Source organism: Octopus bimaculoides, chromosome 14 (genome assembly GCF_046866305.1).
Source record: "Octopus bimaculoides isolate indiv1 chromosome 14, ASM4686630v1, whole genome shotgun sequence".
NCBI classification, from domain to species: domain Eukaryota; kingdom Metazoa; phylum Mollusca; class Cephalopoda; order Octopoda; family Octopodidae; genus Octopus; species Octopus bimaculoides.
Window position 1 is genome coordinate 24,887,075 of NC_142941.1, and position 13,986 is coordinate 24,901,060.

A 13,986-nucleotide genomic window follows, 5' to 3' on the forward strand; every position below is an offset into this window, starting at 1 on the left:
ACCTTGATGTATGTACATTTCGAGCATGTAGGAATTTTGAAGGAAACAGCTGCAGGTTATTTTTGAGAAGTGTTCCCCACTCGGTGGTATTTCAGAGCAAGTTGTCCATATTTGTTTCATTTTTCTCTATTATGTGCGTATGTGCATCCGTATATTTCTAATGAAGTAATAGGCAGTGAAGAGAAGCCGTCATAAGAAAACTTTTAACTACCTTTCTCCCCCTCTCTCGCTCTCTCAAACGCATACACATGCAAGTACACAATCATGCAGTAAAATATCACTCATGTTCGTCAATGTTTTGTAAATATACCACGATTTTCACTAGGGTGTTAGGGTTAGGGTTTTAGGGTTAGGGTTTAGGGTTAGGGCTATGGTTTGGGTTAGGATTAGTGTTACGGTTACGGTTTTAGGGTCATGGTTAGGGTTTAGGGTTAGGGTTAGGATTAGTGTTACAGTTACGGTTTTAGGGTCAGGGTTAGGGTTTAGGGTTAATGTTAGGGTTAGTGTTAGGATTAGGTTTAGGATTAGGGTTGGGAATCGTGCAGGTGTTAATCTGAAAAATTACAGATATGTGAAAAGTACCGACCCTGCCATCTATTATAACTTTTGTTGTTCTGTTTAATATATGCATAGATTATGCCTCCAAAGAAGAGAGTTTGCTGGGGAAAGACAGCAACAGACTGCAACAATTCACCACATTCCAGAAGCTACTTTGAACATAATGCAAAATGGTGCTTCAACATCTTCTGCCCAATCTGATAGAATTCTGGCAAAACTGTGTAGCAACAGATCGCCAGCAATTGCTTCATCACAAATTGCCGTCCTAGCTCCTGCGGAAAGGGATTACTCTGCTATGTATAATAAGGGCAGCGCAAAAAGTTGTTTTGCACAAGCATTTCTATAGCCAATTAGACGGATGAAATTTACGTACGCTTAATAATGTTACGCAAAACAGCCTTCAGACTTTCCCTATTAATTTCATCGTCTTTTGAATTATGAACATATTTACATCATAAGGGTTTTTTCGTTGTAAGGCTTTCTTTTTTAGTTGATTTTCACCTAGCAAGACTTATCGTAGATGGCGTAATAAGTCACACCCGGACAAGGTCGGGTTATACTGTTAGTATATAATAAACGTGAAGTTGTGTGTCTGTGTGAAGCCTTTTTAAAAGTTTATACAAATCTACATTTTCCACTTTTTCATAAAAATTTTTACATCAATGGAATTTTCTCAATGTGAACTTTCCAGTGCTGTAATTAGATTTTTTAAATTCCGTTTACTTTGTGTGATTTAAGGGAGATTTGGCTGTTGTTTCTAGCAACTTTTATATTTCTTCCCTTCTACCCGTAACGGCGTTCTTACACACACGCTCAACATAAAGATATAGAGAGTAAGAGTAAAAGAGGGAGAGAGAGAGAAAGTGATACATACAACGTCATAGATTAAACTTTCATCTCAGTATTGTTTACCTATTTTTCATAACATAGATACGTAAAAACACACACAACCACACAAACGTGACCTGTGACAACAACATACACATTACTCTTGATCTCTATTCATTTCTCCCCCTCGTCCTCTCTTGCTCTCTCAAGCGCATACACGTGCAAGTAAACACAATCATTCACAAAAATATAACTCATGTTCGTCAATTTGGCCTAACTACAGAGTTGTACCCCCCCCCCAACTTTGGAAGGTCATAACTTTCATAAAAATGAATATTTTTTAATGCAATTTTATGTGCATATATTATTTATTATGTAGATTCCGAATATACAATGCATATATTTTTTTTTGAAGGGAGATGAAAGTAAGAAGGAGCAATGAAATCAAAAGAATATAGTTGTGGAGTCCCATCGTATTGATCATTGTTGAAAGTAACGTTGATGTTATGTTATATTGAAAGTAATGTTTAAGTTCATGTTATCTAGAAGTGCTGGATGTCCTAATTTGGATTCAAAAGATAGAAAGTATTTTGATAACATATAATGGTATAATTAACTTGTATAATTTGTAGTATGCAAATAAATAAATAAATAAATAGATAAGTTGTACCAGTTATATAAAGTTGGAGGAGTTACTTATATGAAGTAAATGTATGTCTTTGCCAATGTTTACATCTATATGCTCTTTCAATAATTGTGTTAACCAGTTTATTCTTCGAGAACAAAATGAAGAACAGTTCCATATTACATAATGGGCAAAATTCCTTACCTTTATCATATGGTATTGATGTAGAGAGAATTAACCAGTCTAGATTAAATTGCTTATTGTTACCCTTAAGTTCCCAAATTAACTTACTAAGTCACGTGCTGTTGCGTTTAATAAGAAAAATGATAATAATAATTACTACAACATTATTTTTTCGGAAGTTAATAACAACAGAATTAGTTTTTTAAGTGAAAATGCAAAATCCAAGAACACTGTATATCACTGCAAAGTCACCACCTCTACCGATGTATTTTTTTACATAGGTTGCTCCTCTTTGCAGAATCTCAAACCATTATTCTACATTTAGGGATAGAAATAAATGTATCGTGTGTGTATATATATGTCAATACTACAAGTATAAATACACGATTATTTCCCTTTTACATTTCCATTACACAGAAAATACTTTTCTTTCGACTTTAATCTGGTTTAAAAATTATTCTATCTACTTTCCACTCCAGATTCTAATTTTCTCTTTTTTCCTCCTTTTCTTCCTTCCTCGTTCAACGTACTGTCTCGTAGCGTTGCATTTTCCAACGGTTTTTTCAAATAAGCTATGTAGCATTCTTCTCTACTCGCAGTTGTCACATTCGGTAATAATGTCTTACAGTTGAGTTGATTTTTATGCATTTCCCTGAAGAGAAGATAACATCTTTCTCAACATCATTCATTCCTTTGGAATGAACCAATTGTAATCTTCGAAACATATGTCGGAAATAAAAGAAATCATTTAATACATGCATATAACTCCATTTATTTAAACTTATACACACACACACACACACACACAGAAAAGATAGATTGATAGATGCAACTGAATGGACAAACAAAAATATGAGACACTGCCTAGTGTTTTTTTTTATTTTGATAAGCTTGGTACTTATTCTATCAGTTTCTTCTTGTCAAACCAGTAAGTTATGGGGGTGTAAATAAACAAACAGCCTTTGAGAGTGTAGTGGGTGCTTTTTATGTGCCACCGGCACAAGGGCCAGTCAGGTAGCACTGGCATTGACCATACTCGAATGGTGTTTTTTATGTGCCACCGACATGGGAGCCAGTCAGGCGGCACTGGCAACGGCATGCTCAAATGGTGCTTTTTACATGCAACTGGCACAGGAGCCAGTCCAGTGGGACTGACATTGACCACACTCGAATGGTGCTTTTTACGTGCCAGTCAGGCAGTACTGGCATCAGCCATGATAATAATTTCACTTGACTCAACATGTCTTCTCAAGCACAGCATATTACCCAATGATTGAATGGTACTTTTAAATGGGCTGGTTATGCAACATTGGCATAGGCCATGGCTAAGGTCTCACTTGGCTTGCTGGGTCATCTTAAGCACAGCATATCTCCAAAGGTCTCAGACGCTTGTCATTGCCTCTATGAGTCCCAAGATTTGCAGGTTGCGCTTCATTACCTCATCCCAGGTCTTCCTGGGTCTACCTCTTCCACAGGTTCCCCCCACTGTTAGGGTATGACACTTTTTCACACAGCTGTCCTCATCCATATGTAACACATGACCATACCAGCACAGTTGTCTCTCTTGCATGCCACATCTGATGCTTCTTATGTCCAACTTTTCTCTCAGGGCACTTATACTCTGTCATGTATGCACACTGACATTACACATCCACTGGAGCATACTAGCTTCATTTCTTGCAAGCTTGCGTATGTCCTCAGCAGTCACAGCCCATGTTTCACTGCTGTGTAACATGACTCTTCACGCACATGCATCATACAGTTTACCTTTCACTCTGAGCAAGAGGCCCTTTGTTACCAGCAGAGGTAGGAGCTCTCTGAACTTTGTCCAGGCTATTCTTATTCTAGCAGCTATGCTTTCAGAACATCCACCCTCACTACTGACTTGGTCACTTAGGTGACAGAAGCTATCAACTACTTATAGTTTTTTCCCCTGGCGTGTGATGGAAGCTGTTTTCTGCATGTTTTCAGTGTTTATTGCCCCTGTGCATCTGCCACACACAAAAACTATCTTCCCAGTTAGCCTTCCTTTGATATTGCTGCACCTCTTATGTGTCCATAGCTTACACCGGGTACATCTTATGGAGTTTCTACCTATGCCTTTTCTACAGATCGAGCAGGGCCATCTACCTGAAGGGATTTGTGATTTGTCTGCCTTCCTACTTACTAAGACTTCAGTTTTTGCTAGATTGACTCTAAGGCCCTTCGATTCTAGACCTTGCTTCCACACCTGAAACTTCTCTAGTTCTGAATGTGACTTAGCTATTAGAGCAAGGTCATCAGCACAGAGGAGTTCCCAGGGGCATTCTGTCTTGAATTCTTCTGTTATTGCCTGGAAAACTATGATGAATAAGAGGGGACTGAAGACTGATCCTTGGTGGACCCCTACCCCCACCCGGAATTCTTCACTATACTCGTTGCCAACCCTCACCTTACTGACAGCATCCCTGTACATGGCTTTTACAACTCTCACCAACCAGTTTCCACATTGACCACCAGATAAGGGATCAGGGGACCCTGTCAAAAGCTTTCTCTATCTCAACGAAATCCAGGTACAGAGGTTTGTCTTTGGTTAGGTATTTCTCCTACAGCTGTTTTACCAGAAATATAGCATCAGTGGTGCTTCTCCCTGACATAAACCCAAACTCCATCTCGTCTAAACTAACTCTCTCCCTAATTAGTTGGGCTATGATTCTCCATGACTTTCTTCACCTGATCCAACAATTTGATACCTCTGTAATTATTCATATATAATGTGTCACCTTTACCTTTGTAGCAGTTGACTATAGTGCTGCTGAAATTATGTGCACTGAAAACCCTGTAAATGTGCTACGCTCCTATTTTGATGAATTTGAAGTCACTGCTTAAACACACATTTTCTTATTTTTTGTAACTATTAATACCCCATTATGCGTATTGATATTGTTAGCCAGAGAAGAGAAGCAGCCAGACTTCATCAACAGGAGAGGCAAAAAAGATTGAGCAGTGACCAACGAGAAGCTGTAAGAAACATAAATGCTGCACAACAGAGAGAAGTGCAGGCTAACTTGAGCTAAGCACAACGCTCCAAAATTTTACTACAGGACTCTCAACAACATAGAGTAGCAAGAGAACATACAGGGGTTGGACAAAATAATGGAAACACCTTAAAATTTCAAACAAATTTATTTTAATATTGGGTAGGACCGCCTTTAGCAGTAATTACAGCTTGAATTCTACAAAGTATGGACTTGTCCAAAGGAATTTTTGTCCATTCTTCAGCTAAAACAGTCTCCAGTTCTTGTAGTGGTGATGGTGGAGGATATTGACTCTTTACTTATTTTTCTAAAATGCACCATAAATGTTCAATAATATTGAGATCTGGGGACTGTGGTGGTTGGATAAGATGTTCAACTTCAATTGAATGTTCCTCATGCCATTCAGTAACAACTTTAGCTGTATGAATTGGTGCATTATCATCCTGAAAGATTCCGTTTCCCTCCGGAAACAGTTTTGCAACCATAGGATGAATTTGATCAGATAAAATACTTAAATAGTCCTGACTATTAATTCTGCCATGAAGGGAAACCATTGGGCCAGTAGATTTCCAAGATATAGCCCCACCAAATCATCACAGATCCTCCTCCATGTTTAACAGTTGGAATAAGGCACTCTGGGTCAAATGCTTCTTTTGGCTGTCTCTACACGTATAGTCAGCCAGTGGTTGGAAATAAGGTAAAGGATGACTCATCCAGGAAGATAACATTCTTCCACTGCTCTAGGGACCAATTCTGTAGGTTTTTACTCCACTCTAAACGCCTTGCAAATGTTTGTTTTTGAAAGGAGTGGTTTTCTGATTGCAGCCCTCCCATGAAATCCGGTTTTGTGCATCTCCCAGAAAACAGCTTTTGTGGAAACTGGGTTCTCGAGGTGGTCATTAAGCTCTGCGGTAATTTTGGGAGCTGTATTTTTGTGATCCTTTCTAACAATTCGCATTAGAGTCCGATGGTCCCTATCTGAAAGTTTTGGTTTTCTTCCTTTCTTGATACACCAAACATTTCAGCTCTTTTTATCATGCTAGTGCCTGCCATACAAGCACCAACAATTTGACCTCTTTGAAAGTCTGATAGATCTGTCATTTTAATGAATTTTAATTACCTTTTCCTGATGATATCTGAAAAGAAACAGCAATTTTAGCAAAACATATTAAGCAACACTAATGATAAATCAAAAAACATTAAAATAAACAAGCTTTTCATGATTTTATAGATATTTCAAAATTATGATCCTGTGATGCTAGGTGTTTCCATTATTTTGTCCAACTCCTGTATATCACAGGAAAGAAGAGAAGAAATTCTGCATCAAGATGCTCAACAACATTGCACAACTCAAGAGAATTTATCACAGGAAAGAAGAAGAGAATTTCTATCAGTGGTCTACCTCCGCATGAGAATAAATTAAAAATTGAAGCACCAATAATGTTACTGAGAAATCTTGCTCACAAAAATGGTCATTGTAATGGCACAAGGTATAAAATTGTAACTTCAAAAAAATTGACTGCACTTGATGTGGGACAAATTGTTCTGATTCCTCGGATCAGTTTAATGCCTTCTGATTCTGACTTACCCTTCACATTACAAAGACGCCAATTTCTATTAAGACTGGCTTTTGCAATTTCCATAAACAAAAGCCAAGAACAGAGTCTGTCAAAATGTAGCATTTATTTACCAAATCCAGTTTTCACTCACGGTCAATTATACATTACTATAAGCAGGGTTGGAGACCCAGACAAGATAAGAATTTATGCTGACCAAAATGAGTTCCTCAATTACAATCCAAATTCAAGACATCGGGACCATCATGCTATACAAAAACTAACTAGAAATGTTGTATATACTGAAGTTGTCTAATTGTAAAAACCTCCCTGTATATACATCTTATATATTAAGAATAAATTGTACATGTTCAGTGTATAAATATTGTAATATTTATTTGATATATGGAGATTTTCGGATTAATTATTCAAAACAAACAGTTTAAAGATTAGTTTCAATAAGTGCACATTCTATTTCCATTTTATTTTCAAGTGTGACTGCTGCTTGGGATCAAGAGAGTGTAGTATCAGAGCCAGGTATGCATTAGCAATTTTTGCACTGGTTGCGAACACACTTAATTGTTCTTGAGCAACTGCTGATTATTATTTATATTTATTATTTAATTTTTGTCATGGATTTATCCTGTGTGCATAAAATTTTTAATAAATTTGTATAATACATATATACCATAAATCCTCGAGTATAGTCCGCCCTTGAGTATAATACGCAGGGGATTTTTAGGGGGCTGTACCTCTGAAAAATTTAAACCTTGTGTATAATACACACCCCTTCTCTAACTTGAGTCAAGGAGGTCTATATATCGTCCTTGGTTTGTAAATATATATATACAGTAACGTCCTTTATCATTATTGTATATATAACATAATGCAAACATGTAGCTTTATTGTGCACTTTGTTTGCAGAAAATAAAGAAATAACAGTAATAACGTCAGTGAAAAATAAATATTAAGTAAATTGCCTTTACATATTTATCACTATCAGTTACAAAAGCAAAAGCAAAAACATTTATTCAAATCCTTCAAATTCAACGTCACTTTCAGCATCAAATAACTGTTCCATTCGTTCCTCCGTAAACATGCCAGCATCATTGTAATGTAAATCTCCGTCATCGTCAGATTCATAGTCAACATTAGAAGATTCACTTTCATTTATTTCATCTTTCCATACAACATCATCCTGAGTACCATCCAGTTCAGACAATATACAACACTTTTATTTTAATAAATGTGGCTTACTGCAAGTTATGGATGATTCTTTTATGACTTCATTGCTTTCAGGCTTAGCTTAAGGTATTTTCATGCCTGACATCACAAAATGTGTTTGAATAAACATTACCGGACAGCAAATAGAAACTTGGACATTGCTTAGAAAATATTTTTCATTTTTAACCTCGTATATAGTACGCACTAGGGATTTTGACCTTTAAATTTGGGGAAAAACATGCGGATTATACTCGAGGATTTACGGCATATAGATTTATGTAAATACATGTAAAACTGGTTATTGATACTTTCAATTACTTTTGGGTATACATGAGAAAAAATAGGACATTAAACTAAACATTGTTTAATGGGTGCCCTAGTAATAATAATAATGGGATAGAATTGGACATTTGCATTCTTAACAGTATTTGGTCAGCCAAGCTGTGACAAGTGTTATGCTTTGACTTAACATTTCATATCCCAACTCCTTGTTATAAAAATATCTAAATTAAAACCTCCCTTCAAAATGTTTCAATACATGTTCCAAATTCCACATTAATAATGACAAACTTATTTTACAGAATTCTTCATTATTTTCAAAATCAAGTGAAACAAAGGCAGTGTATTTCGACATAAATATGGTAACAAAAAGATTAAGAAAGCTCTTATTTGACACTGAAAAACTCATAACATTTTAGAAAAACATCTATTTTAACATGTATATCCAAGATTATATTTTAACTTGCAAATGTTAGTGTTAATTTTGTGAAAATGAGAGACTTTTATCTGATAAAATATTCTATACTTTGTGCTTTTAAAATACATACTTAATGATATATTTGTATTTCTTTCAGATTCCTTATTGTGATTACATGCTGTGTTGCTAGTCACACTGAATGAATGCAAATATACAATAAATTATAAAGGCAACATAACAGATTTTCCTTAAATATTATTTTAATTTAAAATAAAATCTTAGAAATGCAGTACAAAATATGATGTCAAAAAGAAGTTAAGCTTTAATGGTGTCAATAGAATAGAAAATTTTTGTGACTTTTATTTTACAAATCAATGTCTCCTGCTAAAAGTAAAGGGCAAGGTCGGAAATCCAAAATGAAACTGAAACAACATAGTCAGTATTACCCTCAGAATCAACTATATGTTGATTCTCATGTCTATAAAAGAACTTCTAAAAAACAAAAATCATCTGAATTTCATGATGAATGTATGGACCCTGCAACCTTAGAAGCTCATGTTGAAGCAGCCACAGCTGCTGCATCAGCTGCAGTTGCAGCAGAAATGGCTAATTCTAATCATTCAAATTTAAAGTCAAATGTGTATTCATCTTCAAAAACAGATACATCACCATCAAGATTACTTACATCTGAAGTTCCAATATTGCCTGATGACTATCAAATGCAATCTTCTCCTAAAGGTGTAGATATTGGGCAAGTGAAGCAAGAGGACTTACAGTTGTTTCTTGAGTCTATTCCAGACTTTCATCATGCTAATATTGTCAGAGGTGGTCGTTGTGTTAAATCAGGTTTTGTTCATGTTGTCAAAGGTGAAAATTACTTAAGAGATATATTTTATAACACAGCAACAACTCCACAACGAAACATAATTGTTGTAAGAGAAACTCTTTATTGTAGTGGGCGTGGAAACTGTTTGCGTGCCTGTGGAGGTAGAGGACATTGTGTAGAAGGTAAGTTATATTTCATTGTTAAGCAATAAATGTTGTATCTAATTGCTTCAGTTTACCCTGTTCAATCTCTACCAAATTTGTTAAACCATTAAATATAGAAGCATCTCTTACTCCATTGTTAATTATAGCAAACAGTTACCATTAAATTGTATTTTCATAGCTATGTTGATGACATAGTTGTATTTGCCATACAGTAATGTTGTAAACTTGATAAAACTATATAACTTACTCTTTTTGCTTTATATAATAAATTGTGTTTTTTTAATTAAAAAACATACAATTTTTAATTATATAATCAGTTTATAATCAAATGTTATTGAATGACTTGATTAATATTCAAAAGGACCTTGAAACAATTGTAATTCATGTTTACTGCATTTCAGGAAGCAGATCATAATTTTGTTAAAAAACAAGGTTTAATTGTAACAAAATAAGTATCAAGGGAATTAATTTCAGCTTGTTTGAGATAAGATGGTAATCAGTGCAATAAACCAACAAATTACCTATCCATTTTCTGTTAAATTAGTTCTGATCTCTGCTCCCCACCTCTCTCTCTCTCTCTCTCTATATATATATATATATATATATATATATATTTATATATATATATATATCATCATCATCATCATCATCGTTTAATGTCCGCTTTCCATGCTAGCATGGGTTGGACGATTTGACTGAGGACTGGTGAAACCGGATGGCAACACCAGGCTCCAGTCTGATTTGGCAGAGTTTCTACAGCTGGATGCCCTTCCTAACGCCAACCACTCAGAGAGTGTAGTGGGTGCTTTTACGTGTCACCCGCACGAAAACAGCCACGCTCGAAATGGTGTCTTTTATGTGCCACCCGCACAAGCCAGTCCAGGGGCACTGGCAACGATCTCGCTCGAAAATCCTACGGGAGCCAGTCAGGCGGTACTGGCAACGGCCACGCTCAAAATGGTGCATCTCATGTGCCACCCGCACAAGAACCAGTCCAGGGGCACTGGCAACGATCTTACTTGGCTTGCCGGGTCTTCTCACGCACAGCACATTACCAAAGGTCTCGGTCAGTAGTCATCGCCTATATTTATATATATATATAAATGAAGTAGTGCAGACTTTGTGTCTTGCTGAGAGTGTAGTCTAGTTTCAGAAATGAAATACAAATTCATAACACTTCAGTCTTACACATTATCGCATGAAAACTATGATAATATACTTAAGTATATGCTTAAGTAATTCATGTCTTGAATCTATGTTTACAAAATGCATCTCTGCTTCAGAATACAAGTTTGGTTAAATGTAAACTACTGGAATGGGGTTAGCTGATAGTTATATTTTGTATCTTGTATTTAAATCAAAATCTAAAAAGTTAGTTAAAAGCTTTTGGTGGGAATAATACAGATCAAGGTTTAATAATGACTAGAAAATCTGTTGCTGACTTTCCCTGTTAGTTTAAATATGAAAGTTATCATTATCATTGATATCCTAATATGTGCTTTCATGTTCATTTTGTTTGCATAGATCTGCAGTACAGCATATCACTTACTAATACAGACTTTTGTTACCTGCTCTCTGAAGTCCAGCATCTTAGGATCTGACCACACCTCTTTCCCTGTTTTACTCAGTCATCCTATTCTTCAAATATGCTCCATCCACAGCACTTTTTGACTCAGTATTTATTACCAATTCACCTCACATGTCCATACAACCACAATCATCTTTCCCCATGTTGATGTATTTAATATCTAATTGTTCTCTCAAATACTTGTGCTCTGCCTTTCAGGCAAGATGACATTGCATTTTGTTGTGAGCAAAGTCACTTTCCAGGTGACAGTGGGTTTTTCTGTTCTCAGTTACTAATAAGTACTTTGATATTTGCTTTGCTAACTTTTAGCTCTTTAGCATTCAAATTACTCTACCAAATGTAAAGCTTATTTACTCATATTGCTTTGAATTGAGCATAGCTTTGAGATTTCAATGGTGTTATCTATTTTTAGGGTGACATTGTAGGGTAGGTGTGAGAGACTAGACTTGGCCAGTTTGAACTTAAAACAAGGGGTATATTTGGGCCAGATATGGCCAGTTTAAATGCTAAAGGGTTAAGTTTAACTAGTCATGACCAAGGTTACTGAGCTAGGTTCCTGAATGTTCATCTAGATCAAATTTATGTTAAAGGGTTACTTTGTTGACAAAAGCAAAATGTTAAAAATTTCTATTATTTAGAAAAAAAAGTTAAATTATTTAACCCCTTGCACATAAAATTCTAGGATCTGTAATATCTCATCTAAATAATGCAAATATGCTACACAAATATTATATGACCTCCTATAAGGAAAGAGGTAAACAAATAGATCTAAATAAATAACTGAAAATATAATTTATTAGTGATAGCCTTTACAAATTACTTAGCTGATTTCACTACATTAGACTCCCTACAATTTGAAATTAACAAGATAAAAATGATTTGATAATATGAATGTATTAGAAATTGTTTTTGAAATAACTCTGTTTGAGATTTCTTGAGATAAACTTGTTTTGAATGATATCAGAAAGTTTGATATAAAACTATTTTGACCTCTTGTTTGGTAGGTATTTCCCTTAGTTTTAACAAAATATGCCTACATCTTATTTGAACATCGATATCTTTTTATCTTAAGTGTCCTTTATCAGTTTAATTTGTATTGCAGTTGATGAATCATTATTTACAGGTTTCCAGTAGGACAGTCATTGATCCACTGCATTTCCAATGGCAACATAAACAAGGAATGTTTAACTTGTAAAACAAATGTTACACGAGACTTTGCTCAGAGTCCAATTCATTTTATTTTGTTCTGTTGCTCATGTTTACTTCCTTTGCTGAGACAAATTGACAAAAGATATCATCATCACCTGACATCAATATTCCATGCTTGTATGGGTTGGATGATTTGGCAGAATCCAACGGATCAGAGAACCATCTTTTGTCTTAGTTTTTAGTTGGTATCTTACTATGGAAATTTGCTTGTGAGCAAATTTTGTCTTTCTTTGCAAAGTATAAGTAACCTATCTTCAATTTAAAAAAATTCAATTTCATCTCAAAAACTCTGTATGCGCAATTTTTCCACTCTGTACTAGTTGTAAAACGTGCATGCACACAAGCACATGGCTTAGAGGGAATATTGGTGATGAGGTGTGAGAATGTATCCTCAAGGTAGAAGATGATTAGAAGAGAGAATGGGGACCGAAAGACAGAGCAGGCAAAGATTGCAAAAGTGTTAGGGGAAAGTGGGAAATGGTTAGAAATAAGGGTGGAATAAATGTAGTGAATGGTGAACAAGGGCAATAAATGGTAAATATAAGTAAGGGTTGAGTGAGAAAACTGAAGGATGTCAACAGAAGTGGTTCAGGGAAGTGGGGTGCTGGCTGGCAATACAGTAAGAGTAATAAGCTGCAGATTAATACAGTAGTTGGGGGAACGGTGAATGGATGGGTGATGTGGAGATGAGGCTAAGTAAAAGTTGCAAGAATGTAAGGAAAAGTGAGAGACAAATAGAGATAGGTGTGACAATGGTCAGAGGTATATAAAGGCCCAAAGTGCCACACAGTGGGACTGAACCATGTCGTGGAGAAGGAAACTTCTTACCATACAGCCATGCCTGAAACAAACTTCAGTGTAGTTATACATAATGTTTAATTTGTGGTATCAAAATAAGACTGTTCATGATGAACAAAAATGCATTCAGTAGTAAATGCTACATGAAATAAGCAAATGTAATATTCAAGAACAAAAATGTGTAATAAGTGAACAATCTGAAGTTTGGGTCAAGAATAGCATATCCATGTATCAACAGGATATATGGACACTCATGCATATAATAATGTATATATAGACTTGCCTTACCACTTATATATGCATGCACATAAACAGATCAATATACTCATCAATATAACTGTACATGTATATGTAAAATCACATACAGACATACTCTGGTATGTGGTTTCACGGTCCTCTTTAAATTCTAAATCCAATGTAGGAAAGGTTCCAAGTATGGTGTAAAATAAGAACACAAATGGGTTTCAGATACGTGTTTTGTTGATGAACAAATCAATAACATCATGAAATGAAAACTATTTTCTTCATATGAATAAAAATTTAAATCTAAAATTTAAGATTCAGCTCATAATGGAGAAATAATTTTTCTTTTTCTGATCATCACAAAAATTATACTTATTATGAGCCTAATCTTAAATGTTAAATTTCAGGTTTAAATTTCTATTCACCTTGAAGAAAATGTTTTTTTTTGTTTTTTTTCATGATGTAATTGA

The 13,986-nt window shown here is 35.2% G+C and overlaps 1 protein-coding gene across 8 annotated transcripts in view; it reads left to right on the plus strand.

The window, feature by feature from the left end:
* The window catches only part of LOC106869118 (uncharacterized), a 62,060-nt gene that overhangs the window by 7,860 nt on the left and 40,214 nt on the right, over positions 1 to 13,986 (plus strand). For 5 of the 8 annotated variants that reach the window (XR_016244247.1, XM_014914663.3, XM_014914666.3 and 2 more), the window contains exon 2: positions 8,846 to 9,696. Coding sequence is in view for 6 of the 8 variants with exons in the window: in XM_014914663.3 (XP_014770149.1) it covers positions 9,063 to 9,696 (634 nt within the window). In the remaining 2 variants the exon portion in view is untranslated. Of the gene's footprint in view, positions 1 to 7,260; positions 7,305 to 8,845; positions 9,697 to 13,986 lie in introns of all 8 variants that reach the window. The other 3 variants (XR_016244248.1, XM_052972776.2, XM_089362551.1) reach the window with 1 other exon arrangement.